We start from the raw sequence: 20,789 nt of genomic DNA, 5'->3' as shown, positions 1-20,789 counted from the left end.
AGCCCAGTGAACCACAACAGAGAAGAGTAAGTGGGGGTCAGGCCTAATAGCAGCAATTACAGAGTCCTGCAGGAGGAGTGGTGGCTCTCCCACTGATGTTTTATCGCCAAAAGTGGCCAATCTCTAAAAAAATAGTGAAGATCACTGATATAATCAGTTAATCTTTAAATCATTTTGCATACTTGTACCAAGTTTGACTTGAATCCCTTCAGCTGTTCTTCAGTTATCACGATAACAAAATCAATCGCAGACGGATGGACAGCCCGGAAAGACAAAACTAAAACAATGCCTCCTTTCGTTGGCAGAGCCATAAAAACAGGACCACTGGACCAGTAGCTTATCAGGGCCAAAAGTTGATGAAGTCGGCCATTTTGACACACTTCCAGTAACATGATTGGTATGTCATTATTGTCAGGTCAAGCCAGATTAGATCTGTGACTTTCTGCAGGCACAATGTAAACCTGCACTAACCTGTTTCATGGTCGGGTTGTCGGCGACTAAACTGTCTTCCCCCACCAGGTGTCCTGGTGAGGAGGGTGTATGGATATGGACACCAGGCAGGATTAAAAACAAAACCTGTCAAAGGGCATAGGAGCTCCTTGTGAGCCAACGGCCATCCATATCTAGTGCCAAACTGTGTCTGCAGACATCCTCCTGCAGTTGGGTTACTTCATATTTTTTAGGAGGTTGGTGGCAGGATTTGCACTCCGGCCACGGTAAAAAACGTACCACAAAGGAATCTGAAAACCCACTCCATGGGAGTACCTCCTGTGTAGACCAAGGATTCGTCACTCCTTGGGTGTCATTTCCCTGGTCTCTACATATGCTCCGACTGAGGCGAGTGATCTCACCGTGAAGGACACATTCTATGCCACGCTCGGGTCTGTGGTTGATAAGTGCACCAAGCGAGATTTCAATGCATCGACTGAAACTGAGAGGGATGGTTATGAGACATGTGTTGGTCCCCATGGATCTGGAACTGTGAACCAGAATAGCACTAAGTTCCTTGACTATGCAAGAAGTCATGGACTTAGGGTGGCTGGCTCATGGTTTCAGTGCCCAGACTCATCGCTGGTGTTGTAGCAAAGGAAATTGACCATGTGCTCGTTGATGGTGCTGGAGGATGGTCCAGAACTGTAGGGTCTAACGGAGTGCTCAGTTCCTCAATACTGACCACAGCCTTGTGGTAGCAACTCTGATGTTTCAGATTAAATCCGGGAGAATGGAACCATCCCTGCCGAGGCTAGATGTTGGCAAGCTCAAGGATGAGAGGGTAGCTGAGGAGTTTGTGAACAGGCTGAGTGGAGATTTGGGGGTTCCAGTTGGCAAATCCTGAAGAGATGTGGAACGCCTTACAGACCACCGTTCTTGATGTTGCCGGTGGATGTCTTGGAACTCACCGTTGTGCAAAGAATAATTTTGTCTTTCAAGGGACACTGGATACCATTGACCATCGTAGCAGGGCCCGGCTGAATGGCAAAGCTGAGGTGTTCAGGGAGTTGAGGCATAAAATTGTACGTGCACGAAGGGTGGACAAGGAGGCCTATGTGCAAACAATCTGTGAGGGGGTGGAGCATCACCTGTGGTCAAGTGATTCCCAAAGCCCATCCTTCGGTGTACTGCAGTAAGAGCGGAGAGTGGTGGGCTCTTGACATTGGAGTCCGAAGTGAAGGCCCGCTGGGCAGCTTACTTTTAGCAGCTGTACCAGGCTGATCCACCAGCTGTCGAGTTGGAGGTCATGGGTGTTACTATCCCTCTTTCTGACCCTCCAATCAACTGTGATCCACCTTTGTTTGTGGAAACGCAGGCTGCGGTGAACCGGCTGAAATGGGGTAAATCTCCTCGGATCTGTGGCATCCATGCATAACTTCTCAAAGCTGGTGGAACTGCCGCACTCGTGTCGTTGGATGCAGTTCTGTGCTCTACCTGGAATACGCATCATCCCAACTGATTGGAAAAAAGGACCTTGTTGTCCCTCTCTGGAAAGGGAAGTAGTGCATGTCATTGTGTAATTTGGTCAACTTTTCATATAGACTCTGGAAACTTGTAATTTTTCATTTCCTATGTTTACAGTGAACACAAAAACAGCTGTTTCCAATTTTCTTATTCATAAGCAGTCACCAAAATCCAAAATTTGAGAAATCGCCATATTTTACCCATTATAGTACATTCAGAGATAATAAAAAATATCTGTTGAGCTAAATTTAACCCAGTTAGGCATTATTTACGAACCCCCCAAAAGATGACAGCCAAATATGCACAAAAAGGACGTTCTGAAGTACTGAGAACATACAATTTGAATGGATGTGCAAATACAAAACACAAAGATGCTTAGGCATATATAATTATTTAGTCATCCAAGTCCTCATTTTCCTCGTCATCGTTTGAATTCTCATCAATTGTGACATTGTTGCATGTGTCCTCAGCTCCTTCACACTTGCAGAGCTCTGTACAGGCTAGATTATGTGCCTTACAAGAGCACCGTCGACTGCACTAACTGGCGACACAGGAACACTTCACAAGTTCCACCACAGCCTCCGGTGCTGCTGGAACTTTTGAGACAACTGGGACATAGTGGCCGTCCTCCAGTTGCCACCATCTCAGAGTAACAGGATCCAGTAGAATTGGTACAGCTACTAAGTCTTGCAACCATATGTTGGCTTCTAGGTGTGCGCGCAATATATGCTCAGTGATACATCCTTGAGTCGGAAGTAGCTTCTCCACACCTTGGTTACCCTTCAGCTGCTTGAACATGTGCCACCTCAGTGCTTGGCTGATGCAAACCCAGGGTTGAACAGCTGACACACAAACTTTTCACATCCAGACAACACCCCTGGTGATGGGTACACTCCAACACCAAGTCCAGCAAGAGCACAGATAATATCTTCACCTGCCTTCATGAAGACTTTGAAGCATGATGACTTCCCCTTTCCTTTGATGTGACCAGTGGTATCGCTACCAGTGAGTGCATGCAATCCTGGCAATGCTGCTGCTCTTTCTGCATCGAGAGCAACATAGATGGGCTCGAGTTTGATTTTTCGTCGTCCATCTCCAGTGCCCATGATGATAACACTGTCCGGCTTCAGATCAGGTACTCTTTGCAGAGCAAGCACCAGCACATCAGTATCACAAGAATATATGTGCACAGTATTGCCCAGATGACTCACTGCCACTGCATACAAGATCAACAGTGTATCAGCTTCCTCTTGTGTACTCGGAATGCTCACCATGTTTGGCTGGGAAGAAAGGAAGCCTTTCTGGGTGTGTGTGGTGATCGGCACTTTGCACAATCGAACAGCTTTTTGTGCAAGATACAACACAAGATTGGCTTTTGTTTCCTTAGTGCTCAGAAATGACTTGAAGTCTTTAATGCATGTAGTATCGCCTACTTTATAACCCTTGTCCTGTGTTCTCCCTGCCGTACGAAGCTGTCTGGTTCTGTCCTTGAGCGAATTAATGATGCTGTAGTTGTCAAATACTAGGTATGCATCCATGTAACCAACCGATTTACCACCAACACTTCGACTAAAGCAGTCCAACAGATCCAGGCCCCCCTACCAAACGGACGCCAACGTTGTCAGACGGAATGAAAACCCATCATTCTTGTAACAAAAACAGCTAAAATTGATGAAAAAGCAGCCGAAATTGAAACCAACACAGTAATTTCGGTCGCAATAGCAAATATAACCGGAACCAACACGTTTATTCCACACGCAAGAACGGTCGTGACGGACACAAGAACGGTCAATCCCGAAATAGAACGGTGGGGAATGGAAGCAACATCAGTTATTTCCGTCGCGAAACGGCAGAGAACGAAGCGAAAGCGATTAATTCCGGTTACCATAACGTGGAAAACATGGCGGCTTGAAAAGTTCTTGAAGTTATGGTAAGTTAACTTTAAAGTAGTCTGCCTTGAATATATCATGTCTGTTAATGAAAACCCGTTTGTGGTACGGGATATTATACAAGCAGTGATAAATGCGCCCTCTTGACTTAATGTGTGGCTGATATTTCGTGTAATTCGTGCCCCCGTGCTGCAGCGATCAGTGACGATTGATCGTTTATATTTGCAAGAGGTAAAATTTGATAGTAATAATAAATTGCGAATTCCAATTAAATAACAAAGTTAATATGAAGTAAAAACTGTAAAAAGATCCCATACACGATCCCCTATGTTGAACTGGGCATACACAACTCGCGATCCTTCACTCGGGGGCTCGAAATACAGGCAAACCAAACATTATCATCAAAACAAAATTCGGTTTAATAAATTGTTAAAACTCCATCAGGTACTACCCACTATATAGTATCTATATTACATTTATGTTCGAGGCACAAGCACTAAAAATTTACATACCGCAACAGGTCGTTCTACTGCATCCGCCATCTTGTTCGCACTACAGTAACCGGAATGAACCGCTTTTGTTTCGCTCTCGGACGTTTCGCGACGGAAATAACCAACCTTGCTTCCATTCCCCACCATTCTATTTCGGGATTGTCCGTTCTTGTTTCCGTCACAACCGTTCTTGTGTGTGGAATAAACGTGTTGGTTTCCATTATATCTGCTATTGCGACCGTAATTACTATGTTGGTTTCAATTTCGGCCGCTTTTTCATCAATTTTAGCTGTTTTTGTAACAAGAATGACGGGTTTTCATTCCGTCTGACAACGTTGGCGTCCGTTTGTTAAGGGGGGCCTGAGATCTTTACAGGTTTTAATTTGGCTTTTGTAGACAACCATCTCCTGTAGGAGAGCCATGCCATCTATTATGATGCTGGTCGGGCCGTGTTGGGTGGTTGATTCCTCTCCAATGGATGTTTGAGACGTGGCAGACTCTGCAACCATGCTCTCGAGTTCGTGAATGAGGATAGACTTTTTTTTATCGATTTTCGTCACTCGCTGGCTGCTATCTTGGATTTTTGTAATTAGCAATGTTTGGAAAAATTGGAAATAGCTGATTTGTAGTCCTATGTGATCTTAGGAAGTGAAAAAAAACACAAGTTTCCAGATTCTATATGAAAAGTTGACCATTGTATGAATTGCTACATAACAACATACACTAAATGATTGGCAGAACAATTACTTTGTGACTGCCTAAAATAATAAAGAGCATGCTATGGAGTGTGGGTATTATAGAGGTGTCAAGCTGATGGAGCAAGAGCAAGTGTTTTAAAGTATTAGAAAAGGAGGTGAGTGATGGAATTGATGGGATGCAGTTTGAGTTAGTTTATGGTTGGTAAAGGAAAAACAGATCTTCTGTCTTAAGCAGATAGGAGAAATCTTTGGAAGGGAATAATAAGTTGATTTGTGTATGTGGAGAAAGCATATGATATGCTTCCTTGGGAGGTGGTACTTTGGTGTCTGAGGAAGAAGGGGATGCCTGAAAAACTGGTAAGGAGAGTCGAAGTGATTTATGAGGGGTCTCAGGCATCAGTCAGAATAAGGAATGATTGCTAAGTGGCATTCATCAAGGATCAGCTCTTCGTCCTTTTATATTTGTGGTGGTGATAGATGTATTGAGGGGGGGGGGAAGAAGTTACCTTGGGAAATGTTGTTTGGAGATGATGTGGTTGTGATTTCAAACTCTGAGGAGAGACATCAGGAGACAATACTTGCATGGCAGGAAAGTTTGGAAAGTGGAGGACTGAGGATAAATGTGGGGAAAACAGAGATAGGATGAGCAAGAGAGAGAAGAGAGGATGTGGATATTGGAGAAAGGGGCAGGTAGGGAGTTAAAGCAGACAGGAAAATTAAAGTCTGGATTTAAATTTGGAGGTGGGGAGAGTAGGAGTGAAGATGTACAAGAGAAAGCAAGAAAGAGTGAGGCCAGGGTGTCGTAAGTGGACTGTTTCTGGAGTGGTTGGTGATTGAAAGATTCTCATTAGGCTGACGGAGAGGATTTACGAATTGGTAATAAGATCGGTTCTCTTGTATAAAGTGGAGGCATAGGCATTGAGAAAGGAAGAGGATATTGCTGCAGAGAACAGAAGCAGATGCTGAAAGGGCTGATGGGGGTTTCTCTGAGAGAAAGGAAGAAGAATGAGGATATCACAAATAGGCCATGAGCAGGTCTGAGCTTTCATTCAGTTTTGTTCCATTGGAGGGGTGCTTGCTACTTATCTATGCTTGAATAAATTTCATATCTATATTTCACATCTAAATCTATATCATATCCATAATATAGATCTATATTTCATTTCATGTCTATATTTCATAAATATCTATGCTTGAATAAATGAGTAAATGTCAGAAACATTTTCTCATCAATATAAAAAGTTCGCATCGTGAATTTCAACTCCCACCACTAAGTAGTTGCTGTTAATGATCAGCACTATTTCATTTTAGTGTAACTGTTCGCGGGTGCAGCGAGTTGATCGCACAGCGTAGTGCTATTGACACCCAGCCAATCATCAGCCAGTCTTGTCACAAGCGCTATATTTATTCAGCAATGGCCGCCTCCATGAAAGGGGTGCATTGCAACAATGTCGATTGAAAAGGTGTCCCAAAAAAAAAAAAAAATAAATAAATAAATAAAACCCAGCTGTGTGTCATGAACATTTCTGTTAAGAAACAAAATATTCCTCCCTTCACACAGATTCGGTGGGATAACTACCGTGAATATTTGCTCTTAATGGATGGAGTTGGAAGGTGAATGCAGTCTCATTACGGGAGTCTGGCCGGCATTGACTATATCAATATACCCAGTGGTGCCGGATATCGTGATTCCTGTTATCAGCGTTTCAGGTCAGGTCAGGTATGGAAGCATGTGCCGGAGCAGCACGTTGCTGCATCCACTTTCCACCGGTACTCCAGGGCCTCCGTCTGGCCATCCCACCAGGCAGATGCCAGGCCCATCCCCATCTCCTTGAGATGCCGATCAACCTGCTGCAACCACGAGGCACGTTGTCGGCCCAATGGCCTCCTCCACTCACGAGACTCCCCTGCTGAGAGAATCTGGTGAGCAGGATCAGCCTCAGGAAAACGAGCCACATGTCCACACAGCTGCAGCTGACGCTCACAGACTATGCAGGTAACAAATCTCATTTGAGTCTCTCTCTCAACAACCGCTCGTTGGACCTAACGTTTCACTGATAAAACGTTTCACAACAGACACGTTTTAACAACTGCATTTCACTGATTTAAACAAACAAAAGAAAAGGCTACAGGGTAGTCAGAAACGTTGCAATCAGGCAAGGGAAGGTGCCTCAGAACTGTCAGCTGTGTTCGCCACCCTCAAGTATCAATCCTCTCTGAAGAAGAAATTTCGATCAAGTTCTTTGCTGTCAGCAAAGTCGCACATTCTTCCAAGATTATGCATTAGTTCTAAGAAGAAAAAATGCATTAAAAAAAAAACAACGATATTGGTCAAAACGATATGATGCTGACTCAAGCAGAAACAATCACTGCAGGTACATATGTATAGATGATGCTTCATCCCTCCATGCTCATCACAAAGCCATTTGACCCAACCTGCTAGCTGCTCTCTCACCAAGTAAATATATTATGATTATTCATTATAATGCTATGATTCTTCAGGTCAATTGTTAAAAGCTGCCCCAGACAAAAAGGATGACAGCATCTTGCTATACCTATTGGCGAGTGACTGTTGCATCCGAAGTCCGATACCATATGATTGATATGTTTCCTGGAGTATACCAAATATCTCACAAAGCGACCAGAGTGATTGTCAGTCTGTGAGCTGTGAAAGGTAGGTGATGCTTTGCTAAAGAATCATCCTGGAGCATGTATAGATTCCTTATATGTATCAGATCTCGACACATCCATGTGCATCGATCACCTTTGATTTGAAAATTTCACGAGTTTCTACTTGGTCTTATTTCTTACCAGTGCTGCATCCAAAAGAATACTGGCACATTACCCATAGGGTGATTGCGTCACCCCCTAACAGTGACCCACACACATCGCGCACGCACGCACGCACGCACGCACGCACGCACGCACGCACGCACGCACGCACGCACGCACGCACGCACGCACACACACACACACACACACACACACACACACACACACACACACACACACACACCTTTTGAGATCTGGTAGGTCTCCGTTACATCTCCTGAAATGCACCCACGTAAGAGTATCTTTGAAGAAGGGAAACAGGTCACTGAAGATTCCACTATTAAATTCCATGGAGTATTACACTCAAAAGAAAAGACATGGCCCCTTGAATCTCAGCATCATCCCAGAAGGTTCGTTGAAAAAAGAAAAGTGTGAAGTGGTTGTGAAAGGTGCCATTCCCATTGAAATGCTGCAAATATGTCGATACCAGACTCCACTTGATCCTGGGATGGACTGGGTTTCATACAATCCTTCAGGCAGACGAGGTTCGAGATAAGTCTGCCCTACATCATTTGCTCGAAGTCGAATCTTCACCGACTGATTTGTCAACAATCCATACGATCCTGATGAAAAGTGTGGAGATGGCTCACTCTCACGAATTGAATCACATTGTCATTGTCTGTGACCAGGCTATATATATATATATATATATATATATATATATATATATATATATATATATATATATATATATATATATATATATATATATATATATATATATATATATATATATATATATATATATATATATATATATATATATATATATATATATATATATATATATATGAAAGTCCAGGAGATTTGTTGGAGCGATGACAAGTTATCTCACAATGTAGTGGTTGGAATGGGGTAAATTCCACAGTGCAAGGCATTTCCAGCAGTGATTAGAAAGTGCTTCGCTGACACTGGCCTGCGGGATGTGATGATTGAAACCCAGGCAATCGCAGAAGGATCCATGAATCGTGTCATCTCTGGCCAGCACCACAATCGGTCAGTCTGGTGTCATAAGCTTCTGTATGAAAATCACCACCACTCGAGGTTCCGCAAAATTCCTCAATTCGTTATCAGATGATGAAGAGAGCCGTATCATAGCAGTGATGTAGAAAATGCATGTGTCATTTGGAAATGCTGCGTTTGTCGACAGGATGGAATTTGAAGCTGTTCTGTCCATGTATGACACTTTTGTTGAGAGACAGGGACAGACAAACAGCACATTCGCCTTCTGGTCTTCCTACTTTGGAATGGTCCAGATACTCATTCTCTTCATAGGAGCCACTCATGAATCTGACTGGGACCTACACCTTGCTGCGGCTCAGCTCATGCTGCCATGGTATTTTGCGTACGATCGTGTGAACTATGCGTGGTATTTGATATCATATTGGGGGCGAGATGGTCGCAATGTCCACGACACACCCTGGGTGTTCCACCCAAATCCATGGACGTGGTGAGTGGACTGTTCAGTGTCAAGACAAACAAGCATTCCTTCAATTGCCTGTGATCAGGTCATTGAGCAAACTGCAAATCGAGACTCAAAGACACATCCACTGGTATCACCAACTTCAGTCTGAACTGCGGAGCTGTTCATCGATGGATTCTAGTGCAAAATGAGCGTGCCGCGACAGCCCACGAGTGTCAAGATCTGGCTGGGTGTAATTTCCACAACTCGTAATCAGAAGGATTTAAACATGATCTGTACTAAAAGGGATGAAGGTCATATAGAAAGCCTGATATCAACAATAAAGTCCATGGTAGACCCTTTTGAACCATGTGTGGACTTAGTGTTCATAAGTTCAGGGGATGCCACCTGTTGTGACGTCAAAAATATCCAAAATGCCGGTGAAGTGGGTAAGTGTCTGCTCGAACATTTTGGGAATTCTCGTCGATTGACCACTGATGTAGACTTTTACTCTGTCCTGAAAAACCAGAAGCTGAAGACATTCACATCACAAGTGAAAACAACATCTCAGTAAAATCAAGCAGAGAGATCATTTTGCGTTCTGATCGCACTGTTCGCACGGCTCCTCATTATCGGTCAGACTCGCCAGGTAGATATGAGAGAAGTTTTATCATATTCTCTCTGTCAGGTTTTGCTTCCTCTTGTGGGTGCAGATGGCAGCATGGTGAAGACGGACAAATCTGTTTTGCTACGTTTGATGGACAGCAAGGCGGAGGATGGTGTTGTAGTCTCATTCCCGATCGATACAGCTCTAATTTTAGATGGCATGGCTATCATTCAATATTTGAGAAGTACACCAGACACATTCGGCGAAATGGCTAAAGTAGTACTGTCATTGTGCAACTCATGAAGTTCGATCGTTTTCGGGCTGACTTCATGACTGACAGGTACCCGGCCATTTCCATTAAGAATGCTGAAAGGTCTCATCGCAGTTCATGTTCATGGTTGGAATGTCATCCGACTGGTTAGAGAAGATCAAAGAGTTCTGAGTCAGTGAAAGAAATATTTATCCTTGGGTGAAAAAAAAAAGCTCTTGTTGAATTCCTCTTCAACATGTGGCGTACAACCGGCTTGCCTGACCTTGGGCGAGATTACTGCATCATCACTAACATGCACGACTGCAACATGTTGCAATCTAAATTGATTAGTACGTCTCTCCACTTTGTGAATGAGCTCTGGAGTGACCACGCAGTGGACATCCGCCTCCTCTTGCACGCAATACATGCCAGTGCTTCCCACGAGCAGTCATTCACAGTCCAGATACTGATGCAGCAGTGACTGCATCTTCCTTGAGCAATCACTCCAGTAGAAAAGTAGAATGCTGCCTGTATCTGAAGAATCATGCCAAGGTGATCAATTGAATGCCTTAAATGGCGTTTGTGAAGGACTGTCACATGATATAAAATGCTTTCATGTTTTCACCGGATGTGATTCGACAAGTGCTTTCGATGGAAAGGGCAAGAAGACCTTCACTATCGCATCCAGAAACGAGTAATTTATTGGGGCATTTTCTCAACTTGGCAATGACTTCCAGTTGCCTCCACAACAGGGGCCACTTTGGAAAATTTTGGCTGCGCTTCATATAGGCAGATCTCGGTTGAAGATGTGAACGATGCTCCATATAAAGTGCTTTTGTTTAACATCTTCCCCTAGTGAACAAAGCAAGCCAACGAGAAGCGCACTGCATGTGGCAGATGATGATTCTTTGGATAAATTGCAATATTCCAGGCATGGTTATTCCCTATAATTGATGGTCGACATTTTTGCTTCCTTTTTTTAAACTGCTCTGATAGCTCTCAGAAACTGCAGTTTAGACTGTCTGACTCATCGAGTCTTCAAGCAATGGGTGCATGGAAAAGGCCGAAAATGCCAAATGTCACTCCTCACAGCCTTACTTACCTTTCTGAAGTACTTTATTGCGCTAACTACAACAGAACCATTATTGATTTCAAGTCACATTGACACTTAAGTTGACAGACGTTCACAGTGGATTGTTATGAAGTATACATAATTACTTCTCTACCGTGATTTGTTAGGAATCTGTGATGTATCGAAAACGAGGGTGGTTGCGATTATTTAGGAGGGGACAAAAAAATATTCGGTTCTTCAGTCATGTTAATTATTTTCATAAAGAAAGGACAACCTTACTATTTTGAAATTTGGAAGCATGTTGGCCAGTCTTCAAGTTCACCAAATGCAATAGCCCATGTATTAGTAGTGTTGGAGATACGAGTCCTTAAAAATAACCAAATTGCCAAAAAAGCGGCTCTTGGATATTGGCAGCGAACTTCAACACCACACAGTGCAGTGTTGGACGGAGATCTCATGGAAAACTCTTTACCCAGAGTCCGCCACAAGAGTTATCTATTCATATGTGAAATTTCAAGTGGCACCTCAGTCATGGAACGAAAACCTATTTCTCGCTGCCTTTTCCACCTGCTGCACACAGCCTAAAGGTGGCCAGGGATACGAGATGTTAGTGAAAAGGCACGGGAAGCACATCTGTGTTGGTTGGGACATGTGCTCAGGAAAGGGGAGGGGGGTGTGTGCTCAGATATGTCTCATATTGATGCAGTTGGCAGAAAAGGAAGTAGCAGATCAAAATTGAGATCAGAGGTGGTGGTGGAGGAGACAGAGAAATAGTACAGGTATAGAGAAAGGGTGCTTGAGATAGAGAGGTGTGGAGAGGAAAAACCTCTGCAGCCAACCCACAAGATGGGATAAATCGGGGCCATGAAAGTAATAGTAATCGTAGTTGATATATCACACAAATGGCATCGATTAATAACCCAAAAGCAAATTAACAACTCATCACAATGTGTCAAATGCAAGAGAGAATTTCAAAATTAAGTCAGGAACGTGAACAAAGTTGTGAACAACAAAAGATGCAACAACTGTAATTTGATCAATCATGGTCAATGCAAATACGGGTGGATGAATCTTACAAACCAACACACCCGACAGCCCTGGGCATTAGAGATAGGGAGGCGCACCTCGCAAACACAAAAGTAAAGAATTTGGATGTTTACAAGATTTAGTGTGCACAAATTTTTTTTCAGACATTCAACACCTTGAGTACATGAATGAGACAGCATTGAGTAGGTTGCATAGGTTTGCATAGACAGAATGCATAGATCTTCAAATCTCGTGACCTTGACATGACTGCTTCTTACCAAGCATGTGCAGGATATGGCTGCTCCTTACATCATTTGTATTGTAGGTGGCTGTGTCACTGATGCAGTGGCTCCTGCAGTTTAAGGAATAAATATGGAATTTGTTCAAGGTAGCGACAAAATAACAACTGCTCTTCATCGAAAGACACCATGGGAACTTTCACGCCCACCGGCCAATGCCAGCGGACGGGTTACCCTGCTTTAATTAAGTCCGAACCAAAGGGCAGTGCACTCAATGATCATGCGATGCACTGCCACAAAAACAACGGTCAAGTCAAACCCAGACTAGATAGCTCAAAGGTGATCAGTATACTACCCCGAAACACTCCAACCAGTTTTCACACTGTGTGCTCCCAAAATGAATAACAACATTAACTGCGACAAGCAATTACAGTGCTGACAATATTACTTGCAACAAGCAGCACTGCAGGCACCCACTGAAGGAAGAAGACCTAACAAACCACGATTGACTAACCAAGTTCATCCTTCCTTTAAGGATTTAAGGCCTAACAATATAAATCTATGAGATGACCCGTGAACCCGTTGGGTTCCCCTTATGACAGTGGTTGATAAAAAAAATTCAAAATATATATATATATATATATATATATATATATATATATATATATATATATATATATATATATATATATATATATATATATATATATATATATATATACAGTCATGCACCGCTTAACGACGTTCCGGGCAACGACGGATCGCATATACGATGGATCTGCCAGCTCTGGAAAAAAAAAAAAATGTTGCTGAAAAATTCCTATCGCCGAGTGATGTTGACGTAGCGCTGCCAGTCGTATAAAAATAGCACGTACAATTATGTACGCTGTACAGTACATAATACTTCATAGTGATAATAAACGACAGTGTGGCCTTGTTACAATGCGATCGTTGAGGTCCATAAAATGTCATCGCGAAAAAACAGGATCGTGCTAAATCGGGATTCAAGGAAATCGGCTTTCAAACTGAAGCAATGTTTCCACGTTTACCTTCGAGCAAGTAAATTACCTTTATATTGAAGAATTCAGCGAATAATTCGTTGTTACAGTCGAAATTAAAACACAAATTTCTTTTTGGTGAAGCTTTTCATGTTGGGAGAACAATCGCACTGTTCCGAAAATATATATATATATATATCACAATTGACAGGAGCTCGTTTCTTCATTTATAAATTATAACATCGATGCAATGAATACGTATTTATAAAATCCAAACGCTATTTATTCATCTTTCTATAATCGATGCGAGAGGAGATTATGTGCTCCTGCTAACAACACCAATGGCCGTCATGAACAGCACAAAGGTAAAACTAACATGTCTTCCGTCTCTCTTGGATGCGTGTTACAATTGCCGACAGTATTCAGAACAGTAACATGCTGTACAGGTTTGTATCCGAGGAGCAATAGGCTACACTATATAGCCTAGGTGTGTAGTTTTGTGTAAGTACGATGTTCGAAAACGAAAACGAAAAAAAAAAATGTTCGCATAACAATGACGTCGCTTAGCGACGCGTTTCTCAGAACGTAACCCCGTCGTTAAGTGGCGCATGACTGTGTATATACATATATATATATATATATACATATATATATATATACATATATACATATATACATATATATACATATATATATATATATACATATATATACATATATATATATATATGTATATATGTATATATGTATATATGTACATATATATATATATATATATATATATATATATATATATATATATATATATATATATATATATATATCTTCAGCGAACTATACCGCTGAGGTTGTTTGCATTGATCAAATAATCCAGAAGAGTACTTCACTAAATCGGGAATTGATTTTTTTTTAATAATTTTTTTCGTTGCCCCATTTGAATGAAACTTGATATTGCGCGTCAATGTGAAAAAAAAAACGGAGAAAAGAAAGTCGAAGAAATTATTGTGCGTAATCTTCTAAACACAATTTTATTTATTAATGAACACGGAAGTATGAGATCAAAATGGCGATGTTTATTTTATGGTTAAAAATAAATCGTTCTTTGTCTATACTAAATGTTTGAGATTTTAAAATAAATCATTTCAAGGAAAAAAATAATTAGATAGCTCCAGCAAACTATACCGCTGAGGTTGTTAGCATTGATCAAATAATCCCGAAGCGTACTTGACTGAATCGGGAATTGATTTTTTAAATAATTTTTTCGTTGCCAGATTTGAACGAAACTTGATACTGCACACCGCAGGAGAATGGTGGTAAGGTGGCCCAAAAATGTTTGCACTATCGTGTACCATTTTGGATGTATTTCGGGAACATACATACATACATGATGAGAGTTTTAGTAATATATAGATAGATGACTATATTCAGATGATCATGTTTAAATCTGCTTCATGGTGTACAATGCTCATGAAGTTTGTACAAGCATTACATGGACAGCAAATAATGATTAGACATCACTGTGTTGCTCTCTACAGGTCCTGACCGAACGCAGACGAGAGTTTGGCAGGGGCGGTTCGCAGCCTATGTTGATCTCCGCAAAGCATTCGATTCAGTGAATTGGGATGTTCTCTGGAAGATTCTCGGTCTTCGCGGGGAGCCACCAAAGTTGATCGATCTGATTTCCGAACGACACTCTGAAACAAAGTGTTGTGAGGTTTGATGGTTCCGTCTCCGACATATTTCCAGTTGTTACTGGATTTGCACGACCGCCATTTTGACATGCCTCCGGTCACATGATCAACATGGCTTCAGCAATTTAATACCAGGACCATGTCCTAATGTTTTAACCCAAATTTGGTAGCTTTGTAACTGGTGGGTCGGGAGAAGAAGATTTTTGAAGGAATTTACGTGATTTTTTCCAAAAACTGGCTAAATCTGCCATTTTGACACTTCCTGTCATGTGATCGGCATGACCTACGCAATTTAACATCCCTAAGCTGGTCTAATGTTGAAACTCAGAATTGGTAGCATTCTGACTGGTGGGTCTGGAGAAGAAGATTTTTGAATAAATTTACTATGTCAGCCATTTTCATCGACTTAAAGTCACGTGACCGGGGTGACCTTTGCAATCCCTCTTACCAATAAGGAGAAGAACGTTGCTGCCAAATTTAAGCCGGATCGGCCCAGCAGTTTGGCCAGAGTAGTCGAAAAAGGAGACTGACAGACAGACACACGGACGAACGGACCGTCGGACGGATGATGACAACACCTTATTTGGAATGTAAATTCCAGATAAGCTAAAAAGCACGCACACCATTCAGGTAAGTCAGGGCATGGGACCTGGCTTGTGACCAACTTACAGCCAAAACATCTTGTTTAAGTTTTGGTGGATCCACACAAGTGAGCAAACGGAGGAGGAGATCCATTATGGCAGAAGTGCCAATGTGTTTGAGCAGTAGGCCAACAAAATCCTCCCTCTTCTGCAGAAACTGAATGATCTGTAAAGGCAGATTCAAAGATGCATTACATTTCAGTCCTTGCACTAGCAAGCAACAGAATTTTGTTCATCACCGAAGGAACAAAAACTTTCATTTAAATACTGCAATGTATAATCGAAATGTTATCACAACACAATAAATATAACCTGCGCAGGATGCATGCACAAGCACTGACCACCAACACGCCCTTGCCTGCTCAGTTTTGCGGGTGATAAGAATCCCCATTATCTTGCTGAAAAAGCTTGCCAGCAGTGGGTTAAGAGGAGGTGACTGCTCCAGAAATGCATAGAGACGCCCTAAGAGGGCCTCGTCCTCCCCCAACTTGTCATTGATCTGCGACACGTCCGCAGTCAGTAGCTCGCATGCCACATTCGGGTACCTGGTCACAACACAAAAACCTTCAGTAACAATCTGTTGTGAAATGTCCACTGAATATAACAGGTATCAACAACAACCAGATATCGATTTCCGATGTTAACTTCCAAGTAACAGGGCTTTTAGCCTGACAGCCATTTGCCATAAAGTAAGCCGACGAAACAAAGCTTCCTACTATCAAGAATGAAAGGGCCAAAATGTCACCCGACTCAAGCAGATAAATCACAACGCGCAAAGAACTCATCCATATGTATTGGTCGATTCCCCCAGCTCTCAATTTAAGACCTGTAATACTGGCTTCCACCAGAAGGCATTATACCATACACATTTACAATGATAATTTTAAATCTCCTCCCACCACAACTCAGGGAGCCATGAAAAAAAAAAATATATATATATATATATATATATATATATATATATATATATATATATATATATTATAAATACACATACATACAAACATATTGTTATGGTCTTGGAAAAATTTCCCCATTGGGAGAGCAAACATGGATACGTAAGTGACCTGAGGATCAGTTATTACTTCCACCACTGAAGGTGAAGAAAGTTATGTTCACCCCTGTCTGTTAGTTTGTGTGCAGGATATCTCAAAAAGTTGTGTCTATATCAGGATGAAATTTTGTGGACAGGTTGGGTGTGTGTGACAAGGACAAACTGATTAGATTTTGGTGAAGATCCGGATCCGGATCCGACTACTAGAATTTCTTTAAGTGATTCTTCACCATTGAGAGATCGGGCTAAACTAATATATAACACGATATCTCAAAAAGTTGTGGACAGGTTGGGTGTGTTGCAAGGAGGAAATGATTCGATTTTGGTGAAGTTCCAAATCCGGATCTGTAAACGAGAATTATTTAATTTTTCAAGTGATTCTTCACCATTGAGAGATGTAGTGGAGCAAATAAATGTGATTTTTTTGGCAGAATCGTTCAAATGGTGATACAAGCATGAAATTTGGTATGAACGTTCCTTCAGGGTCACTCTGCAAGAAAAAAGTGCTAGCCACGTGGATTTTCAACATGGGGGCCATTTTTTCCAAGATGGCCGCCAGGGTATGAAAAAAAACAACATTAAACCAGAATTAAAAAAAATCGCCAGAGATGTCAGATTTATTTCATCTTGATATCAATTCATAGGTTTTTGTCCTTGCTAAAGCTGATTCTTGAGTGTATTGATCGATTTCATGAACCAATAAATCAATTTTAGAACTTTCGTAACAATAAAGAGTCAAATGACAACTATTGTGCAGGCTTCGAATACAAGTAAATTGGTTCTCCGCGTTATAGACGGGGACAGTTAAAATTGTTGGAGATCTTGAACAGAGCTTGTATTTTAATTGCTCAAAATAGTTATTGCCCCTCCAAAGGACTGCAAATGCTGGGGTGGCAAAGAGGATGAGCTCTCTTTGCCTACGAAATGCCCCAAATGGCAAGCGAAACAAAGCCTCTGGCAGGCAAGCTCCAACTCTAGCCTTCTCATGGTGGAGGTGTTTCCACAAATGGTGGTGCGAAAGACGAATCTCTGGCGCCTGAAAACCAGACAGCTCTGGGCAGATGAAGCTCATTAGGAGATGGAAAAGTCCGAAATAAAACCACTTGCGACCGAAATGCAGCCACAAGGATCTATAGGACCCTGACACATTGTAACCATCAATGGTGGTGGACACCAGCCAATATCGACTAAACACAAAAAAGAGAGTGTATGTCATGCACTACCAGGGCACACTGGTGGCATACACTGCTGTGCAACTCAGCATGGGGTTCAATGTCGGCTAAACCGTAGGTTTAGTATCCCAAATGCTATCTAATGAACCCCTCAGATGTTAGATAGCCGCACCTGAACCGACAGGATGTGCCAGCGCGGGGGAGCCGAGCCAAGGATAACGGGGGTTTTACATGTTGTTATCCGGATGGTGTACAGATCGCACGGGATTTAAATGGCATTGGATGAACGATCGGGCTAGGTGTAGGGCAAACGCATGAACCTAGCTGTATCCCATACATCAAAGTGCACGAAGGCAAGGTGGTAAAAGGATAAACCCTCGACCTTGCCATTGCTAGTCACAAATTATGGATACTCAAGCAAAATCAAAACCACAAACAAACTGGAGGAAATGTTGCCTCTGTCAGAAGGACACAGAGGAAAAGTTAATGTCACCATGAACAAACAGCGACAGTTCAGAGGGCATTCTTTGAGAAAGTCAAACAGCTCACATTGGTAATGGAGGAAATGGGTAATCCCTTTGAAGAGGAGTCAGGAGATCTTCTTACGCTCAACACCAAGGACATTGCGGATCCTTCCACTGCTCAGATAATTGCAACGCATCACGAGAGAGGGAAAGAAAAGTTCAATTCCTTCATGGTTAATTTACAATGTGAGAATGACTGCTCCTTCTACCTGCCTATCAAAAAGAAGTGGATAACCTTCTTCAAAAATGAGCCAAAGTCTGCAAGCAAATCCGAGATAAAGTAACTGAAGAAAGACTGCCATTTGTTTTCCCGCCTCTTCATCTCCTGCCAAAACAGACAGTGTGACCTGCAAGAGTTCTTCAAACACGAAAACCAGTCTTTTCTGGCCTCACTCAGTAACTAGTGCAAACTACCCACATGTACGAAATCGGATTTAGTGGATGTACTACAAGCCAAAGTGACGCTTCCAGAGACAAAGCCAGAATCTGATGTACTCATTGTAGATGGAGCTGCGTTGGTAAATATCGTAGCACAACAAACCCCAGACATTTGAAGAGTATGCCAGAAAGGATATTCTTCCTAAAGTCGAGTACTACAGCACGAAATACAAGAGAACCGACATCATCTTTGATGTGTATCATCAGTCCAGCCTGAAGTCAGAGGCAAGATCTCAACGAGGAAAGGCCGTCAGAAGGAGAGTAACAGCGACAAGTAAAACTCCCTCGAATTGGAAGAGCTTCCTTGGAGATAACACCAACAAAACAGAGCTATTCCTTTTCCTTGCCGACGAAGTGTCTGAAATGACAAGGGCAATCCAGTTATCATGACTAAAGGAGAAAATGCCATCACCACCACCAGTGACACCAGCGTTAACCTAGAGGAAGTGGCCCCATGTACCCATGAAGAAGCAGACAACGCAAATATTTTTACATGTTCGGCATGCAGCCACCGAGGGATACAAGTCTCTGATGATTGAAGCTAATGACACGGACATTGTAGTTATTGCCATATCCCTTAAGCCTTCTCTTGCCGCAACAGGTCTTGAAAAAATGTGGGTTGCATTTGGCAAAGGGGAGCACAGGAGATGGATCCCTATCCACAAAATTGTCTGCCATAGGACCAGAGAAAACGAGTGGGATGCTCTTCTTCCATGCCTTCACCAGTTGTGATGTTGTCTCGGCTTTCAATGGAAAAGGGAAAAAGACAGCATGGCAGACATGGAATGTATGTGATGAAGCATCAGTAATCTTCAGGAAACTGTCAGTGCCCATCAAAGATTGAGGAATCTGATCTAGAAATCCTGGAAAAATTTGTGGTCCTGATGTATGACAGATCAAGTTCAGTTGCGTCAGTGAATGAGGCGCGGCTTGCTCTCTTTGCACGAAAGCAGAGGTCATATGATTTAATTCCACCAACACAAGGAGCACTCACGGAACATGCCAAGCGAGCTGCATATCAAGCAGGACACATTTGAAGCCAGGCAATAGTCCGCCAGCCAGAAGCTCAGTGTCCGTCCGAGTGGGGTTGGTTCAAAGAAGATGACTCGTGGAAGGTCTTCTGGACTGCCCTTGCTCCCATAGCTAAAAGCTGCCAGGAGTTAACGAAATGTGGATGCAAGACACAATGTAGTGGAAAATGGCCGCCATATTGAATTTTAAGTGGCGAGCAGTTGTATCTCAAAGTGACCTAAAATAAATATTTCTGCCAAATTTCATGCTTGTATCATTCTTTGAACGATTGTTATTGTTATCTGTTCTTATTTTGGGTGGTCGTCTGGTGGCCATCTTGGAAATTCAAGTGGCTAGCACTTTTTTCTCATAAAGTGACATAAAATAAATATTCCTGCCAAGTTTCATGCTTGTATCATCATTTGAATGATTGATCTTGTTATCTGCTCCACTCATGGGGCCAAAAACAAAACAATACTATATTATAGCATGATATTTTAAAAAATGTAATGGGCTAGATAAGTTCTCACGGATCAGGAATTGCATGGCGGAGATATGCGCTCCACTGAATGCCCTTCGAGTTTTATTAGTCTTTGTATCGATAGTCCTTGGTCCCTTGTCAAAGGGCACTGGGGGTGGGGGGGATTCGTTGGCTCGGCTGTTTGTCCAATGTAATGCCTTCCCTCTCCCCTTCTGTTACTTTCAATCTTTCTTCCTTCACACCATCATTCTGTTCAATCCCTCTGTTATTGGATTCGCTATATATGCTAGATATCCTTTAATGTGGGGTTGTGTGTG

The 20,789-nt window shown here is 42.2% G+C and overlaps 1 protein-coding gene across 7 annotated transcripts in view; it reads right to left on the bottom strand.

Moving 5' to 3' along the window:
• LOC147025857 (serine/threonine-protein phosphatase 6 regulatory subunit 3-like) overlaps positions 1 to 20,789 on the bottom strand; it is a 198,418-nt gene that overhangs the window by 117,689 nt on the left and 59,940 nt on the right. For all 7 annotated transcript variants that reach the window (XM_085880736.1, XM_085880734.1, XM_085880738.1 and 4 more), the window contains 2 exons: positions 16,151 to 16,337; positions 15,821 to 15,958 (listed from right to left, as the gene is read on the bottom strand). In XM_085880736.1, coding sequence (XP_085736862.1) covers positions 15,821 to 15,958; positions 16,151 to 16,337 — 325 coding nt within the window. The remainder of the gene's footprint in view (positions 1 to 15,820; positions 15,959 to 16,150; positions 16,338 to 20,789) is intronic.

The sequence above is a fragment of the Eptatretus burgeri genome, chromosome 5 (genome assembly GCF_056783735.1).
Source record: "Eptatretus burgeri isolate ZD-2024b chromosome 5, Ebu_testis_v1, whole genome shotgun sequence".
Classification (NCBI taxonomy): Eukaryota; Metazoa; Chordata; class Myxini; order Myxiniformes; family Myxinidae; genus Eptatretus; species Eptatretus burgeri.
Note: the sequence above shows the minus strand (reverse complement) of the source record. Positions and strands in the feature narration are given on the sequence as shown.